At 29.8% G+C, this 12,751-nt stretch overlaps 1 protein-coding gene across 1 annotated transcript; it reads left to right on the top strand.

Moving 5' to 3' along the window:
• The first annotated feature begins 1,187 nt into the window (after window positions 1–1,187).
• Window positions 1,188–3,801, top strand: LOC105455004. The gene is made up of 4 exons (XM_011698021.1): window positions 1,188–1,261; window positions 2,257–2,330; window positions 2,436–2,772; window positions 3,519–3,801. The coding sequence occupies exons 2-3, from the start codon at window positions 2,310–2,312 to the stop codon at window positions 2,730–2,732; spliced, it is 318 nt and encodes a 105-aa protein (XP_011696323.1). The 5' UTR covers window positions 1,188–1,261; window positions 2,257–2,309; the 3' UTR covers window positions 2,733–2,772; window positions 3,519–3,801.
• The last annotated feature ends 8,950 nt before the right edge of the window (window positions 3,802–12,751 follow it).

Here is a 12,751-nt window from a genome sequence, read left to right as displayed (position 1 = left end):
ATTTCCACGGTGACTTTTTCAATCCTCTTTCGCGGATTTTCCACGGATTGCCAGTTGCAGTCTCGCCGATTTTCTCATAAGCAATTCTTTCCATTATAGAGTTTATTTACAAGCAACTTCCAATAATGAGAAAAGCGACAGTGTTAAAATATGTTCCGACTTTTTCTAAAATATTAGTGCAAATATTAAGAAACATTAAGCTTGTATTACTTTCAAATATTATTAATATAATCAAATTTTCTTTTATTGATGAGAAAGTTAAGTTTGAAAATATATTTAATAAATATTTTTTACCATAATTTTACTGCAAGTAATTGTCAGATTGAAAATGACGGTAATTTTCCATCTCTACTCAAGGCACAAGTTCGCCCCTAGGCGTTGTCGCGATATACACGTATATATATATTAACAATTTACAATCAGTGCGACTCAGGATAAATTCGTTTACCCCTAGGCGTTGTCGCAATATTTAAATATTCGAGTCAGTGTAAAAAACTACAATAAACAATTTTTAAGCGAAACTACGCGTGTTGATCTTAACCCATCCCACCGACACACATAACATTAATGATGCTTTTAACTCTGTGGAAGTGTCGAAGTGTCGAGTGAAAATTAATTCATGTAAAAACGAGCTAATAACGTATTATGAAAATCCGAATTTGGCGTTGTTATCTTTATTACTATTTAGAAATATATTGTTTAAAAATACTTTGTTAAAAAAATTAAATAGAAACTTTTAAAAATAAATAAAGTTGACAAAAAAATTAAAAAGAATTATTAAAATTTAATATCTTTAAAACTGATGTGCCATATTTCGAACATATTAAAACCATATAAAATTTTTAAAAACTTCGTAATACATTTCAATAAAAAAAGTTCTAATATTTATTTCTTTGCTCAGAAATAAAGGTATTAAAAAAATATATATATACATATATGTATGTAGTATGTTATATAATTCTTGAATTTTTTTCTGCGCAAAATGCATATGTATTTCTTTATGCACATGTACACATACAAAAGAGTACATTTAACGTAAAAATTATACCATATTATGCGATAACTCAAATATTTTCCAGTAATTAAGCCGTCAAAACTGCATTTATCTTCTACATTTATCCTTACGTAAGATAATAATACATACAATTAGTATGATAGCAATAGTATATATAAGAATCGTTCTGACCCAGTAACAACATACGTCAGTAAATATTTATTTCGTAACGTTTTTGGGCTAGTACTTTTCGCATATATTAAATAGGTAAATATACATATTGTTTCTAAAAAACCAAATAAAATACATATACATTGCTCAAAAAAATTATGGCATAGAAAAATTTTGGGCAAAAATTGGTCAACTTTGACTAACGGTAAGTCTGCGAAAAAGTATTGTAGGATGATAAACTTTTTTTTAAATAAAAGCTTGAAATCTCTACTTTGAGAGTCGATTTTAAATTTAATGCACCTCTGCTACTGTAAACTCTCAAATCTGAGAGCATGTTTGCCATACTAAAAATTGCAAAGTTTGACGGAATGCACGGACTTGCTAAAATTTTTCTCAGGGATGTCATTTGCAGCGTCACAAAGCTTGAATCTTTCTCTTTAATAATAAAAAAAAAAGTCGTTATGATTTTTTTTACAAAATTACAGCATTTTAAAGTAACTCTTGTATTTTTCTCATATATGGTCGGCATTACCCGATGTGCACCATAAGAAAATTGGCGATCGGATTTTGCACATTGTGTGCGTACGGGCGTGTGTATAACATACACGCATACACACAGAGCAAAATTCGATTGCCAACTTTCCTATAGTATACATCGGATAATCCCGACCATACATAAGAAAAATACAAGGGTTACTTTAAATACTGTAACTTTGTGAAAAAAAATCGTAGCAACTTGTTTTTTTTTTTAATTAAAGAGAAAGATTCAAACTTTATGATGCTGCAAACCCGCTACATCCCCGAGAAAAATTTTAGTAGTAAGTCCGTGCATTCCGTCAAACTTTACAATTTTCAGTTGTATGACAAACATGCTCTCAGATTTAAGAGTTTACAGTAGCAAAGGTGCATTAAATTTAAAATCGACCCTTAAAGTAGATTTCAAGCTTTTATTTAAAAAAAAGTTTATCATCCTACGATGCTTTTTCGCGGAGTTACAAATTTGATCAATTTTTGCTCAAAATTTTTTTGAACAGTATATTAACATTTAACATTATTAATATATGACAATTTTGCTATATTTTTTCTTATAGTTATCAATTCGTATCAGAAGAAAATCAAAGGAAAACAAAAAAAGTTTCTTAAAATGGCTTCTTTCAAATATATCGTAAGTTTTTCTTAGTAATTGTTGATATTTAAATGTTACAATTTCTGCAAGTAGTAGCGTCGGATAATACTGTAAAGAAACTACAATTTCTGTCAATCTTTTCAGATCGTATTTTCCTTAGTAATGATGATGTTGGCGTATACTTATGCCAAACCTAGTCGTGAAGAGTCGACTACTCGCCCTGGCGAATCCACTACTAAAGCGCCTGGTGGTAGTGGTGGTCTTGGTGCTTATGCCGAATCCACTACTAAAATGTCTGGTGATAATGGTGGTCTTGGCGAATCCACTACTAAAGCGTCTGGTGGTAGTCGTGGTTTTGATGCTTATGCCGAATCCACTACTAAAGTGTCTGGTGATAATGGCGAATCCACTAGTAAAATGCCTAGTGCTAGACATGGCTAAACTACACAGAATTGATAATAAAATCACATGGAAAAACGTGGTACGTGCTTATTCAGATATCTAATAAACAGATGTTTACAATTAGAAATGCACCAATTACACTAGCCCACAAAATTTGATCTTTTCTTTGCATTACGAATGTGAATAGTCATATATGATGTATTTCTGCTTGCTAAATATAAATCTATTGTCCAAATTTGACAATTTTGTCACAATTTTGAAGAAAATAGCAAAAAACGTAATTTCGAAAACGATGATTTCAAAAATTTTCATGATGTTAAAACATTAATAGTAAATTTTTTTTTTAAATTCCGTCAATGCCACACGAAACAACTTTTAGATTTAAAATGTATTTTGTTTCGATTTGACATAAATTCTCATAATAAATTTTCGAGATTAAAAGGCAATATAAAATTGATAATATACAATACGAGAGAAAGACAGGAAAATTATAATTAGTTTTGTCAGTTTTATATTGCTTTTTAATTTAATATAATCTGATTATTATATGTAAGTACAAAAACACTTACTTTCCACACAATACAGTATTAAGATGAAATAAAATGCCTTTTTCACGGGGGAGAAAAAAGTTATTGTATTTTCAAATTGCTAAATACTAAAAACAAAAAATTACGCCAAAATGAAAGAAAATATATTATAAAAATTGATACTTTTGAGTGGTGTTAACAGAATTTAGAAAAAAAATATTATTATTCATGCACTTATGACACAAAACAAAAGTCAAATTTTGTTGAACAGTATTATTAATGACAATTTATTTTGTAGATGCAGGATCTTCAACAATGGCGTCATATAATTAAACTATGGAATCGTTTAATAATAATAGATTTCCAAGTCTAATTAACAATAAGAGGACGTCATTTTTTGCTTTTAATCTATTCTCTTCTCAATGCACATTTATCAGTATTAAAAATATTTTGCTGCACTAATATTTAACTATAAAATATCAAAATATGATAATTTCTGATTAAATCATGTTTGGTAACTTTACTATGGTGATGGGCTTACTGTAAAAATAAAAGAAAATATTGATGATATCATAACATTATTTTGAATAATTATTTTGTTTCACCTACAATAAAACTATTATAACTAGATTCTAACTCCGTAAATAATAACATTATTTTGAATAATCATTTTGTTTTACTTACAATAAAACTATTATAATTAGATTCTAACTACGTAAATGAAATATACGTCATCAAGAGAGGTGTAATACCTGAACGATACGTTGCATGCACATGCATCATAAATCACTGTAAAATTTATAAGCGGTTTCGCAATAAAGGATATAATCTCGGTTCTATTTCACTGTTACATTTTAATTATTATGTGAGATAAAACTCCCTTAAATTATTGCCACGTTTCAAACCTGACATCTGGGCAAAGGCGATCGCTTACGATTGCACGTGATAATAATGATGACAATCACGTAAAACGGACGGTGCCAAACGATAAGCGGTTAGTTAAATAACAGTTAAATGCAGGCAATTCATATTGACAAAGATAAGCGCAACGAAAGGCGTTTATATGTCGGCGTTAATCACTCAAGTTGGAGTCAGGAGTGACCTTTTATTCATACGGAGAGAATTTTTCCACTCTGTCGTAGAATGAGAATATTTTTAATCGTAATTAAAAGGTAAACCTAATTGCTAGTAAATTCGATGCTCTAACTTTAAATCACTGTAACAGTTCGAAATGGTATATGCGCTAAGCAGAAAAGAAGATCAATAAACAATATTTTTTTCTATTAGTTTCCTTATTTTTATTTATTTCTAGAAATTATAATAAAATTTTTTTTAACAAAGTATTTTTTAACAGCATATTTCTAGAGGGAGAGATGCCAATACGGATTTTTGTGTCACATCCTGATTTTGTTTTTGCGGTTTTCATTATATTCTCGACTTTCTTAATAGCATTTTATTTTGTAATTATAATTTATTTATGATAGTTTTATTATTATATGTGTATGTAACGCGCTCGATCATTGTGGCGAGAATGTCGACACTTTAATATGCAAATCAATAAATAACAATTAAGAATTATAAAACGACGATTGATCAAACGATGTATTGAGACGAAATGTGATATATATGAAATGTTTAAATAAACATACTTATTAAACAAAAAATCCTTTTAATTTTGTATCAAGGAAGCTACTTGTGGAATAAAATAAAATTCAAAACAATGTTATGCTAATCAATCTTTTATTTTACAGTAAGCTATCACCTATTAAAGTTGTGAAACATAATTTAATTTTAAGTGCATAGAAGTTACTATATTTTGAAGTAAAAGTTTAGCAACTGCTTATTTTTAATACTTATAGAATAGCACTGAAGGAAGAATAGTATTTATAATGTCTTTTTTCCTAGTTTAAAGTCCAAATTAGAATAACCAATCCAATAATCCATCGATGCTTGAAAATCTATCACGAAAACTTGGTTGATTGCTGTTTGTCCAATGGTGGAATGTACATTGGATCCGTAGATTGACCTATTTTTTGAGCTGAACAATTCATTTCCGCAAAATTATCATTAATAATTGGTGCGTCTCTTATTGTAAATATGTATGTTTATTAGATATCCGAAAATGCACACATATCATTTACATTACGAGAAGGAGGAGTACTCCAAGGAGGTGTTCGTCCAATGTGCATTTCATCTGCAAAATTGGCATTAATAATTGGTGCATTTCTTATTGGAAATATGTACTTATTAGATATCCAAAAACGCACACATACCACCATACTTTGCTTTGTAGAAGTGATAGTTTGTATCTCATCAGCATAAGTATGGGCTTACATCATTATTATAAAGGCAAATACAAGCTGAAAAGGTTGGCAGAAGTAACTCTTTACAGTATACTCAACATTATTAACTTGCAGAAATTGTAATAATTAAATAACAACAATACCAAATTCTGAATAAAGCTTACAATGTATTTCAAGGAACCCATTTTAAGAGATTTTTTCCCTACTCTTTCCTAATCTGCTTCTGATACAAGAAATACAGAGAAATTGTAATACATAATATGTGTTAAACATTTTGAAAACAATGTGTATATTTACCTAATATAAACTAAGAAGACTGTTAGAGTCGCAACAAGAAAAGAATATTTACTATCGTGTTGCTATCAAAGGTGTGTATATGTATATACTGTTTCTGTCATAATTATATTATTACGTAAGTTCAATAATTAACAATTAAGAGAAAGGAAAATATTCGATATCTAAATTACAAGAAAATTATGTATTGCCACAATAGTTATTTATATGTAATTATGTATTGCCACAGGAAGGCTCTGCTTTATTGTCAATAGTAGGATGTATCCGTTCAACAAATTTCTATTAATTTTTTTAGAAAATTAATCTGTTATTACGTTCATGAAGACAATTTCTTTGGAAAGAGCCAAAACATACAAATCGACCAATTATAATTTTATTATATTTATTAATTTGTTTTAATTTATTTTTGTGCACCAATTACCATGCCGACTCGTAGGTACTCACCGCTTCCACGCTTAATTTTCTGTTCAAATTTTTATATGTATTAATAAACTTTAATATTTTTTTAGTTTTCTTGTTATCTTTATTTTTTTTTTAAATTTGAATCTAATTTCTTTTACGAAACTGTCAGGTTAAACTCAATCATCACTCTACGTCCAATCGAATTAATCTACGCAACATTGCATTAATTCAGAGTAATATTAGCAACGTATCGTGTTCATTTTGGACCTTTTTATAAATATTTTACCACAACTCGAATCAAGAATTATCTGTAATATAATTCAAAAATAGCTGTAAAATTTATAGCCAGTTTTGCAATAGCGGGTATAGCCTTGGTATTATTCCATTGTTATTAAAAATGGCTCATGTTATGCTATTGGCCACGTTTTGAAACTGATGTTCGGGTAAAGGTGACCTCTTACAATTGCACCAATAATGGCAATAATGATGCTAATTATACGTAGAACAGACGCTGCCAAATGATAAAAGGCTAGCTAAAAGCAAGTTAAACGCGGACAATTAACCGCAATGATGACAATGACAAAAATAGATACAAGGCAGCGCGTTTTTTGCTAAATCATGCTAACGCATATTCAACGTAATACTTATTAGCAAGAAAGAAGCCTTATTGTTCAGAAATAAAAATAATTCAATGAATCACCAGTCTCTAAATTTCTAGCAGTATAGTTACACTTATTGGTACATATCCTTACGAAGTTCGATTTTATTAATATAAGATAATGAAAATTTTACAATGCAATTTAATCCCGTGTAAGATAAACAAGATATAAATAAAAAACAAAATCATGTATTGTCACAAAAATTGGGATTTGCTGTTACACTTTCCTTTTCAAAATATATTGTTTAAAAATATTTCGCTAAAAAAACAAGATTAAAATTTCCAGAAATAAATAAAGATAACTAATCGTGAGAAAACTAAATTAAATATTAAAATTGTAAAAATGAAGAAAAGAGGAGCAATCTGCAATGACCTCGATCTTGATATATGTTGTCAAAGTCATGTTTCATGAATAACGTTCAAAAAATATTTTAGGTGTCGGTTACGATTCGTTAAAAACTTATTAACAAAAAAAATGTATGATATATATTGTAAGATTTATAATCAGTTCTAAGTAATTTTTTTACTGATCTTGACGTTCCACATGGATTTTCGATTTTCGCGAAGCAATTTCCATCTCACTTTGTTCCGTGTTTATGGGACGAGACGAGGTCTATATTGTACTGTTCCACGTGGGTGTTTGTCTTTCGATTTCTCATACGAAGCGAGGTCCATCCCACTTTTCTTCCTCTGCTTACGGGGCAAACCGAGGTCTCTAATTGTACTATTTTTTCACTTTGCGTTTGGAAAACACATCGGGGGATGGAGAGTAAATCTCGTTTCGCGTGAAAAGTCGAAAACCCATGTGGAACATCAAGATCAGTCAAAAGTCATTTGGAACTGGCTGTATAAAGCAAGAAATTTATCATTTATCTCATAAACTTTTTTGTTAATAACTTTTTAAAGAATCATGGTCGATGGCTATAATTTTTTGAATGTTCTGGGACATGATCTTGACAACATATGTTAAGGTTAAAGTCATTGAATTTTGTTCCTCTCCATTTCATTTTTATCTTGAAATTTAATAAATTTTAATAACTATGTAATGTTTCGAGAAGAACTTACTCCAATATTTATTTTTTAGTTTGATCAAGCTATAAATTCTAAAAAATATAATAAATTCTAAAAAATATACACTTCTTGAATTTTCTAAACACAATAATACCTTCATTTTATACGTGTACAAAAAGTGTACACATAGAGCAAAAAATTGTCTATTATCGCTGTTGCATTATATATTTTTCTAGTAATTTAGATATCGAACATTACACATTTGCACATATACTTTGCTATTCTTTCGTAAGAGAATGGTATAATTTTGGCTATAGCAATAGGATATATAGTTCTTCCAGTCATACAATAACGACATTCTTTTTTTATTGAGTCTTTGGATCAGCAGTCTTCTTAGGATATATATTAAATAAGTGTGCGTGTGTGTGTGTGCGTGCATATTATTTATAAAAATATTTAACACATATTAATACATTTTGTTCTGCATTTCTCATTGTTATTTCTGGTTTATATCAGAAGAAAATCAAGAAAAGACCAGAAAAGAAATTCCTTAAAATGGCTTCATTGAAATACATCGTAAATTTTATTCAGTAATTGTTATTTAACTAGTACAATTTTTGCAAGTTTAATAACATTGAATGTACGTTAAAAAACTATGATTTCTGTCAACCTTTTAGATTGTATTTTCTTTGATAATGATGACGTTGGCACATGGTTTTTACTTACGATCAGGATTAAAATCGTCCAGGGAACATGATTGGTCTACGACTGCACAAGTTTATGCCGAAACTACGACTGAACAGGTAGCAAAAGGTTGTGGCAAATCTACGACTGAACAGGTTTCTGGGGGATATATACCAGGAGAACGTGGTATGAGCGTTTCCAGATATTTTATAAATAAATATTACTTTACAATTTGAAATGCAGTATATCCAATCCAATTACATTAGTTGACAAAGTTTGATCTTTTCTTTGCATCAAAAATGTGAATTGTCATTTCCGATGTATTCTTGCATGCTGAATACAAATCTGTTGTTCAAATTTGGTCATTAAGTCACAATTTTGAAAAAAAATTGTTACAAAAAGGACGATTTTGAAAATTTTCATAATTAAAACAGTAACAGCGAATTTTTTCTGAATTATGGTTACGCCACACAAAAGGAACAACTTTGAATAACTTTAAAGTGTATACATTTTAATCACTTTTGTGAGTTTCATGTTGTTCTTTATGATTTGGTACGTATGATCTGATTATTATATGTAAATACGATATCACTAGGAGGAGGAATGTTTAAACTTCCTATGATTTATAGAATTGAAATTGATCCTAAGAACATTCATGTCACTTTTAATGATGTTAAAGGGTTAGATGAGGCAAAGTAAGAGCTTCTGAATATAGTAGAATTCTTAAAAAATCCTAACAGATTTTCCGCCTTTGAAGGAAAATCATTTACTTTCCGAATAATGCAGTATTAAGGTGAAATAAAATTTCTTTTCTATGTGTTTCATGAGGGAAAACAGCTTATATGTACTTTCAAATTGTTATGCTGAACGAAACAAAACGTATTATAAAAGTTGATACTTTAAAATTGTGTTAACGGAATTTAGAAAAAAAATATCTATTGTTGATGTTTCAACGGGAAAATCATGAAAATTACAAAAAAATCTCAAAATCATCGTTTCGGCTTCTTTAAAGTCATTTTGTTAAAATTGTGACATAATAGCTAAATTTGGACAGCGTTTTCAGTAGACAAAGATATAACGGAAATGATTATTTATACTTGTGACGCAACACAAAAGTCAAATTTTGTTGGACAATGTTATTAATGTCAATTTATTTTGTAGGTGTTATAGCATTTCCAACAACAAAATCAACTTGGTCAAAATTATAGAATGATGTATCTCGCTAAATAACTACTAATGGATTTCAAAGCATCGAATAATATATATATTGAAAAATATATTCGAAATTCGATTCTAGATCTAAGAGGACATTACTTTTTGCTTTTAATCTATTCTCTTTTCAAAATGCACACTTATAAATATTAAAAATATTTTGCTGCACTAATCTTTAACTACAAAATGTGTTGTAATTTCTGATTAAATCACATTTGATAACTTTACTATGGTGATGGGCTTACTGTAAAAATAAAATAAAAAATTGACAGCATAAAATTATTTTGAATTTTATTTATTTTACATATATAATAAAGTTATTATAATTAAATTATAATTACGTAAATAAAATGCATCGAGAGACGTGCAATATTGCGTTTACCTGAACGATACATTATGCACAAATCATAATCGTATGTAGTATAAATAGCATACAATTTATTATTTAAAGTAAAAATTTAAAAATAATTCTAGATCCGCGTCAGATATAATAGTTTCTAAAAAAATATTGCTATATCCGCTCTTTGTCCTTTAGATATAGATTTCACGATATTTACTTATCTTATTCACTATCTAATCAAATCCAATCATCACTCTACTTTCAATTGAATTAATTTACACAACGTTGCATTAATAATTTAAGATAATATTGTGTTTCTGGTCTCCCATTAAATATTTTATTGCAACTCGAATACACGAATTACCTGCTTCAGAAATCGTTGTAAAAATTCGTAAGCAATTTCGCAATAGAGAATATTCACTTGGTTCTGTGGTATTTTTTAATTGGCTTATGTTAAATTAGATTATTATCACATTTCAAATCTGGCATCCGGGCAAAAGCGACCGCCAGCAATTGCACATAGTAATGATAATCACAATAAAATGGATGCTGCCAAACGATAAGCGGCTAGTTAAATAGCAGTTAAATGCAGGCAATTAGCAACGATATGGACAAAGATAGGCGAAGATAGGATACTGTATAAAACAAACGTTTTATACAGTAAGTCATGTCAACGCGTGCCCAATTTCTGTCTCACTTGCAATAATATTAGGCAATAAAGAGCGCCTTTTTAAATTCCTCAAAGTAAAATACCACTTAAAAAATACAATGATTACTAAATCAAACTCAAGCTGGAGTAATTTTTCATTCATATAGAGAGAATTTTTCCATTCTGTCATAGAGTAAACATTTTTAATTGTAATTAAATAGTAAACCTGATATGCTCTAACTTTAAGTCACTGTAACGGTTGGAAGCAGTATATGCGCTAAGCAAGAAGAAGATCAATGAATGATTTCATTTTAATCATCTTCTTAGTTTTATTTTTTCCAGAAATTTTAATCAAATTTTTTTTAACAAGTTATATTTAAGCAACATTTTTCTAGACGAAGAGAGCGATGACAAGTACGGATTTTTGTGGCACATCATATCGTGATCTCGTTTTTGCATGATCAATTTCTATCGCACTCTCGACTATCTTGCACGGCTTTAAAGTTGTATCGTTAATATTTCATTAGCACACGTTGAGTATATGAGACTGCGATTCGCAAAGATTTTTATCAGTAAAGTAATTTCTTTCTCGTCGATTAGAAGCATTTAGTGCACGTGTACTATATTGATTGTTGTTTCTTTTGCTGTGATTCAAAGTTGTATCAATTTTTAAATCTAAAGTGTGGACAAAAACAGAAGGAACATAATTCCATATTAAATACGTATATGTACTCTAACGGTTCTCTTAAACTAAACAATTTCTCATCATCGCTGTAATGACTGTCCCAATCAGTCCAGAACTTCGACATCGCTCTGGAACATATATGATAATGGCATAAATGTTCTGGATATTTTATAAGAAAATAACATACACTTTGCAGGACTTGTTACACCTGCGGCTATTGTTGTAACATCAGTTTCATCCTCCGTCATTGGATTCGTATTCGAGTTTCGCGACTGTAATCGACTGCAAGTTCTGTAGTTGTAATTGTTGGGGCCGTTGTAAGTCTCGCAAATGTAATTGGATCTGCTTCAATAACAGTAATTGAATCTGCAGATTCCGTAATTGAAATCAGACTTGTTGCAGGTTTTTTATAGCAGATGTTAGCCCTATCGCGAATAGCGACTTTTGATAATTTCAAGTAATTCGAGGTATTAAATTTTTTATATGAAGCAATCGCTATTGCAAGTATAAATAATTAAAAAATTTAAAATATTATTTATGGTAGCTTCGTGTGTCGTGACTGAATCAGTGGGAGCGACCGGGGTCGTACCAGTAGCTACAAATACTAACAGAGTTCTGGTCAAATCTATCTGGCGAAGTGGGATGACAAAAGTACATTTGCTGTATTCCACGCCGACATTTCAGAGAGCCATTTAAAAACTGCTTTGGTTTTTTAAAATAATGAAAATATGTTAGTGCACATATTGAATAAGATTGAAGGTAAAAAAAAAAAGTATTATATCCTTGCGGTAATTATTCCCTTTAAAAGATCATTCTTTAATAACCTTGATTTTTATATATATTGTCAAAATTATGATCCTGAGTAACCTTTAAAAGATTTTAGCAGTCGGTAATTGTTTATTAAAAAATTATCAACAAATTAAGTTAACAATATAAATGTGTGTTTTACTTTATAAGGAGCGAAACAAAGTCCACAATTATACTATTCCACACGCGTTTTCGACTTTCCATGCATAGCAAGGTTTAATCAATCCCTACTCCCCCTTGCTTACGGAGTAAAAAGAGATCTATAATTGTACTATTTCACATGAGTTTTCAACTTTCCACGCGAAGCGAGGTCTAATCCACCCCTTCCCCCCCCTACGTACGGGGTTAACCCTTCTCTCTATAACCAAAAATTGCACTTAATTTCAATAACCGGGGTACCCGGGTACCCAGCAGGAATTTTCTATGTTAATGTAGAAAAGGGTCCTTAAATCGCTTCTTGATCCTTCGGTCTAGCTTCCCGCGTCT

This window comes from Wasmannia auropunctata, unplaced genomic scaffold (genome assembly GCF_000956235.1).
Source record: "Wasmannia auropunctata unplaced genomic scaffold, wasmannia.A_1.0 LD335963.1, whole genome shotgun sequence".
NCBI lineage: Eukaryota > Metazoa > Arthropoda > Insecta > Hymenoptera > Formicidae > Wasmannia > Wasmannia auropunctata.
The sequence above is the reverse complement of the archived record's forward strand: the minus strand, read 5'-3'. Positions and strand labels throughout refer to the sequence as shown.